Here is a 15893-nt window from a genome sequence, read left to right on the forward strand (position 1 = left end):
TGCAGATAGTGTTTGCAAGAGAGAGGGAGAAGAAAGAGGAAGCGGGGAGGGTGGGGGGGAGGCGGCTAGAATGAAATGAAGGATAAAGGTAGAGGCGGGATGACGGAATGAGGGAAAGCACTGAGATGTGTGTCTAAGTGTGTTTGCAAGACGGACTTTTTAACATATGAGCATACAAATCAAGAGCAGACACTGTATGCACACACGGCTATGTGCATATACACAGCAGAGTGTGGATAAGGCTACCCCCACACCCACCCCCACCCCTTCTCCAACAGTGCCTATCTTTTTACACAGTAGTTTGAAACAACTGGAGTGGAGCGGCAAGGAAAAGTGACAGTTATTTATGAGTTCCCTCTCAAGCAAACACTGACTGGGGGAAATGGGGAGCAGTGGAGAGGAGGGTATCAGCCTCACCTCCTACTTGGTTGGTCTAACACACCTGGCAATCCACTTGCATGTGTGTCGTTTGTGTTTTTTTTTTTTTTTTGGGCACATCTGGAGGAAGTGGAGCAGGAGGGAGAAACATATATTTATCTTCAAAAAAAAAAGTGTCTTTCACGACAGAGGAATTCATATCTCGTGATCGCGACGCCCCATTTGATGGGCTAGTAAATAGCGTACACGCGGCCACCTATTTCTCAGGTGTCTTAGAAGAAATCATGTGCTGTGCACCGCGAGGCCAATAATGAAAGACAACAAAATGCAATCACTCTGAGAAAGGACTACGGGAAGTTTCTATTTTAGACCGCCATCTGGAAAGGAGTCTACGCACCTGCCTGTTGTAAAAACACAGCGTCCTCACTCATACGCTCAGCTTGTGCTCGGAGAACAAAAGGTCCTGTGATCAAATCTGCGCCGTAGGAAGTCCTGCAGTGGAGATATGCGCGCCCACCGCTGGGAAGATTATTCGCTCGTCACTGTAAGCCGCGTCAAACTATTTCTGTTGGGCTTCTTCTCGTGACAAGAAGAGTATAATGCAAACGGGGAATCGCAGGATGTTGCGTGAACGGCCAACGTGGCGACATCTGCTGTTGTCGGCGCTGGAAATCGTCGGGACCAGACGCGTTTGAATTAATTATTGAAGTGTGGCTGTTTCATTTTTCTGGTAGAAAGTTTAAATCTTGGATGATGTACATCTGTTTGCTGGGGCACGACAAGAAGGCAGCTTAAAGAGCCTTAATAAAGGATGACGGAGGATGGGGCGATGGCCACGAGCGACTAACACCTCTCTCCTTTTCCCTTTCTCTCTCTCTCTCAGAGGAGGCAGTGAATGAGGTGAAGCGACAGGCCATGTCAGAGCTGCAGAAAGCGGTGTCGGACGCCGAGAGGAAGGCTCACGAGATGATTTCCGCCGAACGCTCGAAAATGGAGAGGGCGCTGGCCGAGGCCAAGAGGCAAGCCTCAGAGGATGCACTAACAGTAATCAACCAGCAGGAAGACTCCAGTGAAGTGAGTACCACAGACCCCCTACCCACATTCCGCCTCATTTTCCTCTCACTTGATCTTTAATTCCTCACTCAGTCGCTCGCTCCTCTGGTTCCTTTTCAAGGCTCTCTTGACTCATCCATCACCCTTCACTTTGTTCCCCTTATCTTGTATTTTGTAGCCCGCGATACAGCTGGTTCCTCTTAGTTTGGTGCTGCACCATGTTGTCATGATTATTGCACAATCAGTCCAGTTGTCAGCGTAAATAAAAGCAGACAGGCGCAGATGGTCGGAGCAGAGTGCCAGAGCCGAGACCATTTCGGAGCAGTTGACCACCACCTGCTGGTAACACGAACCAGTGGCCTTGGACTACGTCTGAAAACCGAAATGTGACAAAAAAATGACTATCAAACACATTAACTAGATTATTAAAATGGCTTATTTTATGTTTTTCGACATTTATTTGTGTGTGAACTATCCAGAGACACAAAAGAGACTTATTTCTGTCAACCCACTCTCTCCCTACTGTCTCACCAGAGCTGCTGGAACTGCGGGAGGAAAGCCAGTGAGACGTGCAGCGGCTGCAACACGGCTCGCTACTGCGGCTCCTTCTGCCAACACAAAGACTGGGAGAAGCACCACCACGTCTGCGGTCAAGGCCTTCAGGGGCTGCCGGGGGGCAGCACCGTCCCTCTAGGCACCCCGTCCTCCTCTTCCGCCTCCTCGGCATCCTCCGGTGCGCCCCCAACTCACTCCGAGAGCACTCCTCCGGGACCCCTGTCCCTGGCGGGTCAGAGCAGTATTGCGGTGGGGCCTGGCAGCGGCAGCGGAAGCGTCTCTGCCAGCCCCAAGGAGAGCAGTTCCAGCAGTGCCTCTCGCTCCACAACCCCAGCCACCCCCGCCCTCCTGGATGCCACCTCTCGCTGACGTCGTGACCCTCGTCCCTTCCTCGCATACTGAAGTGACAGTGCCCACACTCCACACAAAACCAAACTGAGGAATCTTCATCGCACACCGCTCCTTTCCCCTTCCCCCGAGTCGCTCCTTATTTCCCTCACGTCCCGAGCTGTTTAGAAAATCTTCTCGCGACCCGACTAGTTTTCACACCTGTTCCTCAAAACACTTTTTATTCTGTCTCTTTCATTACCACAGCCAGAGATACAAAGATTTCCAGCCTGGGGTTCAATTTAGTGTAAAGCATGAATAGTGCAGTGTCTCCTATCTCTTTAATAGAAACATATCAGATGTGTTCGCTGAGTACGTGAGTTTTGACTTGAAGATGCGCCCTCAGTAACGTAAGCATGGTAAACGCTGTCCACCGAAGGACACGAGACAAGGGCTGCGGTGAGGCAGCGCTGACAGGGGGAGGGATAACTAGGCCGATTAGCACTTGGATGGGATTTCCCTTTAATTTAGCACCAATGAAAGAACAGCACCCAGCCCTGAGATGTGCACTAACAGTCCAATCTGTTCACTGATGTGGCACTTTTGTCCCTAATGGAGACAGGCAAGGGACATAATACTCTTTTATCAAATGTATGAGGGGAAAGGGGTGAAAACCTGTGAAGCGATTTATTCCTCAGAAACACACAGCTTAGTATTTATTAAATGTTTCTTTCTGGCTTTAAGGGAAAATAAGAGAAAAGTCCAAATATTCTAAATAAAGGATAATAGCGATGGCGTCGATGCTAACAGTAACGATATGAAAAGAAAATTAATTTTAAACTGCTAACTACCTTGCTAGCGAGCCAAGAAAATCTACACCGGACTCACCTCTCTGCACCATTATGAACCCAAATGAATTCAAAGATGAATAAAAAAAAAATAAAAAAACATGATCCAAACCTTTGTATTACACTGCCAAAGTGAGTAAGTAAGCGATAAAGAGAAGCACTCATCTTATAACCAAACGCAAAGCAACATCACCTCCTCAGCAGATAAGCCAGCCCTGAGAGGGCCAGGCTGCAGAGAGGCTGCAGAATGGGACCCAGAGTCAGACATTAAAAAAAATAAAATAAAAAATAAAACACAAAAAAAAAAGGAAAGAAAACTGTGACCTCCTTTGATCTGCAGCTGACTCCTGCAGCCTGGCCAAAATCCAGCTACTCCTCAGCGATGGCCCGGACTAGTGATTTTTGGACGATGCTGTGAACTTGCCTCCAAGAGAGACTTCATGAAATGGATGGAAACCCTGCCACAGTGTGGTTTATTTTGTGAACGGTAGAGAGGACAAAGAGGACACAAAGAGGAAAGGAAAAGCTACACAGCCTCAAAAGAGATGAAGATACAGACACGGCGAAGGAGCTGCCAAAAACCTCAACACAAGCTTAAAAAACACTGTCCTAGACGGCATTGCATACTACAGAGACGTACGGGAAGATTGTTTGTATGTCGTTTTTTTTTTGTTGTTTTTTCTAAAAAAAGCTCCACAACGAGGGGATAGTTCAAGGAATTGCTCTCACCTTTACATTCGCTCCCTCCTTTTTCCAAAGCATGACAAACAGATGAAAGAGCCTAGTAAAGGGCGGTGTAGACTTTGTTCTCCTCTCTCTTTCTACCTCCCTTCACCCCACACCTCCCTTCTACGCTCTACCCCAACTACTTGACTCAAGTCTGCCCCCCCCGAACCCAGCCTGCTTCGGACAGAGCCACGGAGCAGGGCCCGTTCGGAAGGGTCGAACCTGCTTGTAGATATCGTTCCTCTTTTCGTTTCTTTTTCAATAATGTCTCTTGTTGCTGACGTCCACATGTGCTGCCCTTGTGTATATCCAGTCAGATGGACTTTGTTTTGGTTTTTCTACCTTCTAATTTCCCTCCTGTTGAGTTTGGGCTGAGCGGCGACGACGGAGCGATGGCGCTTGTCCATGAGAGGAAGCCCCACATTGTACTTATTGTTTGATTTGTTGTATCTATATTAATGAGATGAAAAACCCCTCTTGTAGAATATTTTGTATTGCTCGCATTGTAAGACAGTGAGAGGACGGAGGTGCAATATGAAGAGAATTCAGCTACTGAATGGAACCTCAGCAACTGCCCCGTAGGGTGTCATATAATATAGATACATATAAATATATTTAAAGTAACATCAGTAACTTAATGTGAATGTACATAGTATTTAAAGAGGTCCAAAAAAATGTGTTTGCCAAATAACAGAAACCTTTAAAGTTTAATGTCCAGAATATGATTTCCTCACAGTACATTTGTTTCTCAAATTGATCAACTCCTCTCTTTTTTCCCCCCTATCTCTCTCTCTCTCTTTCTTTTTCTTTCTCTCATACATTTTAAACACGTTTTCAAATCTTCACTCAAATCAAAGCGTCACGTTACTCTGGGTGGAGGAGGCTGTTGGTAACAGAGGCGAAGTAGCTCCACATCCTGCCGGGGTGGACTTAACAGCCCGCTACTGATAGAAAAGTCCTAATATAGTCAAGTTTAAAACCGGTGGCTCAGTTTTAAATTCGTTAATTCACACCAGATGTAGGAATTGTCACGCTCGCCGCCCTTTTTAGCTACAGCAACCACCGTAGCGATCCTCTCTCTAATCAATTTGTGTGTGTGCGTGTGTGTTTAAGCCACACAACCCCCGACGGTGCAGGGCAAGCCATTACAGTAGGGTTATGTGATAAGCCAGTGTTAAGCTACAGTAAACATCGAAGCTAATTTTTAACACCCAATGTTTTAAAATGTTTTATTTTTATTTGTGAAGATGCAAGTCGGGCATCAGCTGAAGATCTGAGGCAGGTTTCGGTTTTCGGGCCGAGAGAGTAGCACCGTCTCGTTTTCTCATGCTCCCGGTAAACACATGTATGTAAAACGTTTCATTTTTTAATGTATTGTACGCCCTACATGGTTGGCCTCATTCACACTTGGACCAAACTTCTACTTTTTGCAGTGGAGGCATGGAAGAAAACAAAAAACCCAAAAAACAAGCAAAAACATCTTTTCTTGCTTTTTATTCAACAACTATTTGCAATTTTTTTAGGACTACCTTGAGAATTCAAATGAGATAAGCTGCAAAGTGCCCCTGCATCCGTGTGTAGCATTTACATGTATGTGTGTTGCAATTACCATGTCACGGTGTTGACCTCAGCCGTTCTTTTTTGTGCGACTTTCCCCCCTCCCCTCTGATGTCTAATTCCTCCTCTAATACCACAGACCACTCTTCACAATCCCACCCCTCCTCACACTAGCTACCTCCTGTGACCATACAGCTAACCACCAGGAGAGGTTGACCTGGACTTTGAAAAGCTGGGTTGAGAGCAGACGTGGACACGCACACAGACGCATAAAAAAAAATAAAAATAAAAATCATTTGGCGCCGAGAGGAACCGTCATCGCTCAAAATGTGGAGAAATTATCCCTCAAGACCTCAACTTTCTGATCATATCCTCTTAAAAAAAACTGATACAGCTGTCGTTTAGTCATAGGGACACACAGTCAGACCCGCATATTACCAAACTGAGCACGGAATCAACCATGACATGCCATTTGTTGTCCAAAACCAATAAAAGCGCAGACCAAAGTACACGTGCATTGCCATAGTAAGCTCCAACGCGGTGTGTATTAACAGACCAGAAGTAATAAGGTTAGAGCTCCGCTACACCAGTTAACCAAAGTGTTTGAAATACACACACTCAGAGCCCAGGAGTGAAGAGCACGCTCAGTGAACTGGCTGAGTTTCAGATGTGTAGAAGTCTTATTCAAGCAATCAAAGCGCTTGTTGTCTACACGCTGAATGGCTGCTTCTCTAAAAACAAAAGAAGCGTCTCCTTTGAAAAGGCCTACACTAGCAGCGTGTTTCTTACAATTACAAAGCCTTGCAGAGATATAAAAAAAGAAGAAGAAATGAATGCATGGTGTGTGTTTGTGTGTGGACGCGTGTGTTTTTGTAGAAAAAAATATTTTTTTTCCTTTAAATCTCTGTACAAACTACTTGAAACCTTCAGAGCTTTAATGAAACATCCCAGACAGACTATAATGGCACATCGATTCACAATATGTAGCTTTGTGCAGTAAAGTACCATGTTTGTCTTCAATATCCACATCAAAACAACATTACGATGACAGTTCCACTCGACCCTCAGCGCTCTGTGTGCGACTCCTTGTCTGCAGGTAAGCCCTCACATAAACTAAACAAAGCCAAACCCAATAGACCACTTATAAATGACCAAAATACAACCAAAAGCTACAACTTTCTTCTTTAGATTTCACTTTGGTTAAGGGTTTTTTCTTCTTCTTTTTGTGTTATGTCCCAGCAGTTAAAGAACATGGCTGATTCTGTGGGATACGAGGTTGCGGTCCTGCAAAAAAAAAAATAATGTATAGGAGCTGTAGAGGGACGGGGCAAACTGTCCTCGGAGATGCTCCCGCTTGATTTAATCGGACAGCAGAATATAAAAAGATCAGATTATTGTTCTGTTCCGCTGGGCGTCAGATTCGTTAAGTCATGAAACAAATGCGATTTGTGCTGTGGTGTCATTTCCGTTTCTCTGTGAAGATATTAAAGATGGCAAACGCATAAGGGCTCTGCTGTTGTGAATAACCGTCCGAGGGTCTCCGAACACTCTACATCAGCCACTTTTCCGTTTGTTTAACTATGTACATTATATGGGCAAGACACGTGTTTAGAAAAGACAGACATTAGCAGGTTGGCGTTCGTCTCTCTCCCTACCCCAACCAGTAACTCTGCCAATGAAGTTGCAAAGCTCGTCTGATGTGATGGTGGCGCGTCCTTCCTGTGAAACAGGCTCCGATGAATAGCTACAGCGGAAAGCTAAGATGGCAAACAGTGGATACAGCACTTGTTTTCCCAAAAGCCATGGCTCAGGATGGTCTTGTTTTTACCTTTACCTAAACTGAAAACAAAAGGTTTATGGTTTTATATGTGTAGGGAAGCATTCTATACTGTATTGTGCAATACATTATTACAGAGAAAACATGTTTCTGTAGGAAAGGTTGCCGCTTTGATAAATCTTTCTCCTTTCGTTTCATTTCCCTCTTTAAACGGTCCTGTTGCCATTTTTAGATGAAGTAAACTGTGCCAGAAGAATTAAATTCTGATTTGTATTTATTTCTTGCATGCTTTCCTCCCTGTTGCTAATACCGCTCTTTAACTGTTCGCTCTGTTGGATGTGTGAAGCTGTAAAACATTCTATTTCAGGTTATTGTCTGTGTTGAACAATGTAACTGTGTAATTAAAACATGAAATGACGTATTCATCACACAGTGGTGCTTTTCTTCTTTCACTGCCGACGTTTTCACTCGTAGTATGTGCATTGTTTGCAAAAATGACTCAGAAACATCATCTGATTTTCAAACATGTCCTGATAGTGGACATAAAGAACCCAATCAAACAAAAGAAACAGTAAAGATTAAGCTTTTGTGTTTGTTTATTCAAGAAAATGAATCATGTGTTCATATCTGTGAGGTGCAAAAGTAAGTGAGCCATTGTTTTCAGTATCTGCTGTGACCTCCTTGTGCAGCAAAAACAGCAACAAAATGTTTCCGCTAACTGATCAGTCATCTACAGCAGCTTGGAAGAATTTTAGCCCATTTCTCAGATCAGGGCCGCTTCAGTTCTGAGATGCTGGTGGGTTTCCTCACATAAATCAATTCCTTTAGGTTCTTCCACTTTGAATTGGCCGTTTCCAAAACATACATTTTGTTGTTCTGTAATCATTCTGTTGTAGATTCGCCTCATGGACAGATGTCCCGACATTTACTTTCAGAATTCACTGGTATAATTCAGAATTCATTGGTCCATCAATGATGCCCTAGATGCAGCAAAGCAGATCTAAACAAGGACATTGCCACCCCCATGCTTCATGGACAGGTGAGGTTGTGATCTTGTAGCGAATGTGGCGTTTTTTCATGTCCAAACCAAACCCTTCTGCTTTTGTCTCGTCTGCCCGCAATATATTTTCCTAATAGTCTTCTGGTTTGTCCACATGATGTTTAGGAAACCCCAGATGGGCATAAATGTTCTCTTTGTCCTTGCCACTGAACACCATGTTTGTTCAGTGTTCTCCTGATAGTGGATCCATGAACATTAACATTAGCCAATGTGAGTGAGGTCTTTAGTTGCTTAGAAATTACCTTTGGTTCTTTTGTGACATCTCAGATTACAACAAGTCTTGCTTTTCGAGTGATTTTGTTGGTAGAGTAGAAGTAGTTATAAATCTCCATGGCTGGACTACTGGGTCAGAGCATCTCCAAGACCGCATATCTTGCAGGGTGTTCCCAGTCTGCAGTGGTCAGTACCAGTCAAAAGAGCAAATCCATGGAAGCAGAAACAATGGCAAGGCCACAGTCATGAATGGCCATGGCTCACTGATGTACGTGGGGAGCGAAGGCTGGTCTTTGTGGTCCGATCCAACAGATGAGCCACCGTAGCTTAAATTGCTGAATAAATGTAAAAATAAATAAATAAATACATTCTGATAGAAATGTGTCAGTATGTATCCCAGTTTGTTTTGTATGGGGCTGTGAAGCCGCTTCACTTCACAGATTGGTGGTTAATGTTGTGGCTGATCGATGAAACCTCACTGACACCTGAACATCTATCTTTCAGGTAATGTATACCCTCTTAAATATTTTTGAAGCTTCTCCTATACTTCCTAATGTACTTTAAGTGCTTGGCCATGACAACAACATCTCAGTATTAAAAATATAATGATTGTTGTCAAATATTGGGCTTCTATTATATATTTTTTACAGAGTTATATATTTCAAAACTTATATAAATATATTACAATTTATATATCTTATATATTTCATATACTTTATACAGTATTTGTATATCTTGTTTCATATACATACTCAAATACTTACCTATATATATTTGTATATAACTCTTTATATCAGTCTTTATATATTTATAAATATAAGTATGCACGAATATATCTTATGACCATTCTATATACTCCTACATCAAGATTCAAGATTCAAGATTTCTTTATTGTCAATTTTTCAATACGTTCACAACATACAGAAAAATCGAAAAAACGTTTCTCTCTCTTCGCACAAAATAATAAAAAAGAAAAACCTAAATAGACCTAAAGTGGATGAAGTGGCAGTGAAACAGTTACTATGTAAACATTCTGTATAAATATATGTATAAATATAGTGAATAAATAGAAATAGAAATAGAAATTACTATGTACATACATATTGTATATATTGTATATTTACACTTGTATATCCTGTATTTGGTGGTTAGCACTGATGCCTCACAGCAAGAAGGTTACAGAAAATGAATGAATGAATATACATTTTATATTACCCCACATTTTGATACGGCTGGATATTGCATATATTCTCGTATATTGTACATATAGATATATATTCTTACTGTCTATCAAAACTAATATAGATACTATCTAAATACGTTTATGTATTAAATAAATTGTGCTCCATTTTGAAGAAATTCATTATATATATATATTTATAAACTATATTTACAACTTATTACTGTCTGGTTGTTGGAGTTGTATTTTACCAGCTCAATTAATGGGGGTGCGGCATGTGCACCATGCAGGGGCCGCCGGGGCCCCACGTCTGTTAGATACGGCACTGCGAGGAAGGTACACACCCTCCACCAGCAGCAGCAGCACCGCGCTCACGTGTGCGCCGCTGTCAATCAGTCCACGCAGCCATGATGAGCGTCTTTCACAGGTGATATCTATTAGCTTACCTCATATGCCGTCAGGTGCCGCCTCCGTGGACCACCAACCCGTTTCCGTCCTGGGCGAGGGATTTTTCTTGCGGTGATTTTTGGGCGAGCTGCAGTCAGCTTTGCAGATGCTATGTTCGAGCAGTGAGCATGGCGGAAAATCATCTGGAGTACGGCTACCTGGAGGGCGAGTCCATCGTGGAGCATTTCACCGAGGATCCGGTCAGTATCGGAGGCGTTTGCGGCGAACCCGTCGCGTTTGTTGGTGTTGCTTTGTGATCATCGCCGCGCCGCACAAATAAACGCAAATGTGGTGTCGCTGCATGTGTGATAGATAGGAGCGACATCCGTGAGCCACATATCCCATGCAACACGCTGAGTGACTTGTGGGGGGGCCGTTCAGGTGCATTCTGGGTCTGTACATTTCGTTGCACGTTTCAGGCACCAAAAACCGATTAACCCTCAGCTTGTGTAGGTAGCCGGAAGTCCCAGGATGGCTCAGTTTGAACATTAAATGTGAAATTGTAATAAACACTGGCCAGTTCATCCATTCATTCATTCATTCATTCATCCATTCCACAACTAAAATGTAAGCTGGCTCAAAAAGACCCAAATCTAGACCTGCAACTCACCATATACCAGTTATATATCAATTTTCACACCATGGTCAACACATAGATGGGTGACAAACTATCTTGCATATTTCCAGAATGACTTCAATAAACCTTTTCCGAACCCCGTTGTCCAAAAGACAAAATTGGAGGTCTAACGCGCTCTTCGAAATGGACGCAAATGCATCCATGCAGGCCTTTGTATCTTATATTTTGTGTGTGTCTTCAGTTAAATGTTGGTTTTCATTCTTGTGCTCCAGGAGCTAATGGCCATCAAAGCCAGGGTTCAGGAACTGGAGATGGAAGAAGAGACCGAAAGACTGAAGGAGGAGGAGGAGAGGTGTGACGCGGTGGACATGCAGCTCCTGACCAGCAGCCCTCGGCCTGGTGAGACGTCTGCGCGCGCCTCACCCAAACGAGCGCTTTGTTGTTGTTTTTGTTCCACCTTGGCGCTAAACACCGTTTATACATTTGGGACGCCCCTGACGTTGTATTTTTAGCCAGGTGTGTAGCTCCGCAGCCTCCAGGCAGGTGAGGTAACCGCATCCTTTACCATCTGGCCAACACCTGGGACGCTTCACTGTGGTCACAACAGTGTTCACATGTGCCTCATCACTGCCCAATGAGACGAAGCAGTGAGCCCCGGAGAACCAGAAGCGTCCTCCTTGCTGCCTGTGGCTATTTTCTGCCTCCGTGCGTCTCCTCATCCCTTTCACCCTCCCTTTTTTTTTTGGTTCTTCCTCGCGACCGAGATGCAATCGGAGGGGAGACAGGAGTCTAAGAGATGTGTATTGTCACAGATAATGCGAGAAATGGATATGTTGGTGAAAGTAATCATTGTGTTCATTTCACCTGTAGTGACCCCCTGCACAGACAGCCCATTCTTTATATTGCATGTTCAAAAGCAGTGTGTACAGTTTGTTTTCCTTTTCTCCACAGGGCCTTTCTACAATATGACTCCCGAGGAGAGGATAGACGCGGACAACAGATCTGTCTATGTGGGAAATGTAAGACTTGTAGATTTGCCTTTTCTACGTACTTGGCATGTTTTGTTTTTTGGTTTTTTTCCCGCTCTGATCTGATACTCTTGAACAAATTCCAGGTAGACTACGGAGCCACCGCCGATGAGCTGGAGATCCATTTCAATGGCTGTGGGCCTGTCAACAGAGTTACCATCCTGTGTGACAGGTTCTCCGGTCATCCCAAGGGGTGCGTTCCAACATAATTTAGACTTTTTGCTTCCTCGCACTTTTTTGATTTGCTTGCATCAAAGTTTAACGGGCGTCCTCTCCGTTCTCCCCTTCACAGCTTTGCTTACATCGAGTTCTCTGACCGAGACTCCGTGCAGAGCGCTATTGGTTTACATGAGACGCTGTTCAGAGGAAGAGTCCTCAAGGTGAGCCACTATATGCAACGCGTTCTTCTTGAAGGAGAATCCCCAAACCTGTTTATCTACACACTCTTGCATTTCGATGAAGTCTAAGGGCACGCACAGCTTCTAGCACCTTGGAGAAACGACTTATAATTCAAGCCCTGTGTCACTATGCACACTTTAGAATGAAGCTAAGACTTGCACAATCTTGGGTAGCGACACACTTTGGATTATTCTCCTTTGAGAAATTTTGGACTCTTTCTGATTTGCTGAGATGAAGTTTAGAACATGTGTAGCCCGTAAGATCCCTGAGTAGCAAGACCTCCAAGGAAGAGAAGTTAAATTCCATTTTTGTGGCTGGATCTGGAAATTGCACATAATCTACTGAGGAAACTTACATCCTCACATGCATTTTTAAAATGGCTCTACTGCTATTACTAGCCCTATAATTTGGAGGTATGCATTTGTTCAGGGAAAGGAAATAGGCGGCTTTGAATGCTCAAGTGATTTCCATATATAGCCTTAAATTTAGCACTTCCTCTTACCATGATTCATCACTAATCCCTTTGGTTGAATTGGGTAATAGCATTTGGTCATGTGTGTACTGCTAATAACCTAACTCATTCTATCCCTGCATTAAGTCAATTTCTTGCTCTGTCACTACAGTGTCGTTGACATTTTTGAACAGTACAACAATAAGAAGAGTCTTTGTCTTGCAGGTAATGCCAAAGAGGACCAACATGCCAGGCATCAGCACCACAGACAGGGGAGGACACAGAGGGGGTCACTCCAGGGGCAGAGGCCGCGGATTCCGTCCTCCGCGATACCACAACAGCTCTCAAGGTAGATTCCGGTACCAGTCGACGAGGCCGCAGCATCAGACGCCTCACCCTTACTACGGAGGACCCTCGGTGGGGAAGAGACAGTGGGGACACATGGACTACCACGAACAGATGCCTAAACGTTACCCATGTCTTCTCCTCATCACACCACCATCAGAGGAGCTGGGCGCAGGGTCGAGTGGACAGCACTACCCTCAACAGCGCTAGCCGTACCCACGCGACGCATACCAAGCGGGTGGATAGAAGTTAGAATTTTAAATTATGCTTTCAGGAATTTTTGAGTTGAATCTCACGCGAGGGGCACGGAATTGATACATTGTAAACGCTCCATCAGTCTTTCATAAAGGTGAGATGTGAAGAATACAGACTGAGGTCAGAGGTGTTGCATTATAAGCTTATGTTGCTGTAAATGCATGGGACAATCCTCAAATTGTTATGCAGTTGTATCTGTTTTTACAAATGGATGTGAATGTTTATTGTCTCTGCCTGCAAATGTGTAAATCCCCCCTGTGTATGACTTAAGTTCTTTGTTATGTAAGTGAATAAATAAAAATTATGATCCGGTGCTCCAGTTGTAGTAAAATAACACATGCGATGATGTTCGACATCGATAAAGTTTAATTACAATTAATGCACTTCAAAAACCAAAGCCACGTGTAAACAAAAGGAGGGGTGGTATGTACAAAAGGGGCTCAAGGGATGGGGCGTCAGCCAGCTTGTACCATCATTCCAGAAACGATCCCATCAAAGGCCCTGGAAAAGGATTGGTTCAGTGTTGGTTAAAATGGCTAAAAGTGCTAAATCTTAATCCTAAATGGCAACTGATTCAACAAAAATAAACTCACTTGGACTGAATGGGATCCCCAGGGTTGTGGAATGGGTTGCACATCACGTCGGTAAAAGAGTTGTGCAACTTTCTGAACATCTGGAAAAGAACAAATGTTTAACTGAATTACTTGAAAAGGAACAGATGAACGATGAACTACACGCTTGTGGTAAGAAGTTGTGTCCATGTGTCAGGAATATGTAAGGATTCTCATAACTACTGAGAATGTGTAGATAATCTTTGACCGTGCATCTATTAAAAAGTAGGAACTGAAGAGTGACAAAGATTTACACAGTAACAAAATTATGTTTGGAGGAGTCTATATGTTGGGTAACATTTTCAGATGCTTAATAGACTCAACTCACACTTCTTATTTCATTGTCCCGCAATGATGTATTTGATGAGTCCACAACGATTACAAATTTCACCTTGGAGTTGGTCACATACCCATATCTATTTTACCGGTCAAGGATGTTTGAGGGTTTTTTTTTGTTTTTTTTCAGGAAACGACTTTTATGACCATGCCTGTGAAGGTTCTCAGCTATCCAGGTCATGGTATAGCCAAAAATGTTAAAGAAAGGCAACTGGAGTTGTAGAGATTCTTGAAGATATTTCATCCAAGTAGCTTCTTCTGTTCTAAAGGACTAGTGGAGGAGTTGAGGTATAAATAGGAAGCCCAGTTGCCTTTCTTTCTAAAGTCTTTGGACATACCATGACCTGGATGACTGAGAACCTTCACAGGCATATTGCCACACACTTTGGGACAAACACCCTTCACATTGAGGAAACATGTAGACTACAGGAACCACATAAGCCTCTAAATACAGTTTCTAGTTGTTAACAGACAGTAGTCAAGGAGTTTGTGATGGGTAACACCCACAGATGTTCCCATTTAAACTCTCCACCAGACCTTTAGAACTGAAGACTTGGATGAAACATCTTCAAGAAACTCTACAAGTCTGGTTGCCTGCCTGATAGGGATTTTAGCATCATTCTTGAATTGAATATGAACATCTATTTACGATTCTCTAATGCAATGTGATATCTGATGAATTACTTCCTGATCAGTGCAACCTCAACAAAAGAATGATAAGTTATTTTTAAAGGATCCAAGGCAAGCACTTGGATCCTTTGTATTCTGAGGTTTCCCCGCCTGTAACAAATAAAACCGATCATAATTCAAGGATACACTTTATAGTCTTCAGTCGGGTAGAGCAGACCCAGGTACAGCTCCCTCTGGTCTCCCAGGGACTTGCCCACAGCTGAGATCTTCTCCTCTACCACGTCCAGGGAGGTGTGCACTGTGTAGTGAAACTTCAGCTCATTCTGAGTGGGCACACTGCGGATATACAGCGGGTAGTTCTAGGAAAAGACACACACAAAAAAAAGAGGAAAAATGAACCACATTTTTTGCGACAGTGGCACAAAACCCAAAGAAATATGTTGTAAAATGCCGCAGCAGGCAGCCTAAAAACTATGCTAATGTTGACGTTAGCGTTAGCTCTGTTGGGATATTTCAGCCTGTTGGTTATTATGACACACGCAGAAAGATGACATTTGTTTAGAGACTATTAAAATAAGAAGGAAAGTTTTTTCCATTACTACAACACAGGCTACATGTAAAAACTTGGACATTTAAGGGCAAACATTACCTCTTTTGCGATCACTGCTATGCACACCGCCATGTTGCTCTTCCTGCTCCGAGCTGTCAGCTGCTGTCACGTGATGTGTTGCATTCAAAGTTGTAGGAAAAGGAGTCATAGAAAAATTTGAATACCTGATTATTATTATTATTATTATTATTTATGTATCATTAACAAAGTATTCTTATTATTCACAAAATATTTATGTCTTACTTTATATATTTAGAGTATCATTGATTTCTGTAATTATTTCCGAGTAGTGTCGAATTTCAAATCTCGCAAGTGCAACGTCTATGAGAAGTCCCTGAACGCATCACAAATCACTGAACACTTAGCTATTTACATTTTAATGTTTTTTTTCCTGTTATTGATCAAGCTACTATATTCATAAATCCACGAGAGAAAAAAAAACAAATTTAAATTTAAATCTTACTCTTACAAGTGAATTCAAACATAGATTTAATTTTTTCTTCCGTATGCGCAAATGTTGCGCTGAATGC

The 15893-nt window shown here is 43.1% G+C and overlaps 3 protein-coding genes across 6 annotated transcripts in view; 2 read left to right on the plus strand and 1 right to left on the minus strand.

The window, feature by feature from the left end:
• cbfa2t3 (CBFA2/RUNX1 partner transcriptional co-repressor 3) overlaps window positions 1-7914 on the plus strand; it is a 40373-nt gene extending 32459 nt beyond the window's left edge. For all 4 annotated transcript variants that reach the window (XM_084540833.1, XM_084540835.1, XM_084540834.1 and 1 more), the window contains 2 exons: window positions 1262-1452; window positions 1966-7914. In XM_084540833.1, the coding sequence (XP_084396959.1) occupies window positions 1262-1452; window positions 1966-2355 (581 nt within the window). In that variant the 3' untranslated portion in view covers window positions 2356-7914. The remainder of the gene's footprint in view (window positions 1-1261; window positions 1453-1965) is intronic.
• Window positions 7915-10175: 2261 nt separating this feature from the next.
• On the plus strand, window positions 10176-13490 carry pabpn1l (PABPN1 like, cytoplasmic). The gene is made up of 6 exons (XM_084541518.1): window positions 10176-10321; window positions 10971-11097; window positions 11650-11717; window positions 11813-11919; window positions 12019-12106; window positions 12802-13490. Exons 1-6 carry the CDS (start codon window positions 10250-10252, stop codon window positions 13129-13131), a joined length of 792 nt encoding a protein of 263 aa, XP_084397644.1. The 5' UTR covers window positions 10176-10249; the 3' UTR covers window positions 13132-13490.
• A 35-nt stretch (window positions 13491-13525) lies between these two features.
• On the minus strand, window positions 13526-15476 carry trappc2l (trafficking protein particle complex subunit 2L). The gene is made up of 5 exons (XM_084541519.1): window positions 15403-15476; window positions 14940-15112; window positions 14116-14203; window positions 13770-13849; window positions 13526-13677 (listed from the first exon to the last, which is right to left on the minus strand). The coding sequence occupies exons 1-5, from the start codon at window positions 15433-15435 to the stop codon at window positions 13632-13634; spliced, it is 420 nt and encodes a 139-aa protein (XP_084397645.1). The 5' UTR covers window positions 15436-15476; the 3' UTR covers window positions 13526-13631.
• Window positions 15477-15893: the final 417 nt, after the last annotated feature.

The sequence above is a fragment of the Chelon labrosus genome (genome assembly GCF_963514085.1).
Source record: "Chelon labrosus genome assembly, chromosome: 3".
Lineage (NCBI taxonomy): Eukaryota > Metazoa > Chordata > Actinopteri > Mugiliformes > Mugilidae > Chelon > Chelon labrosus.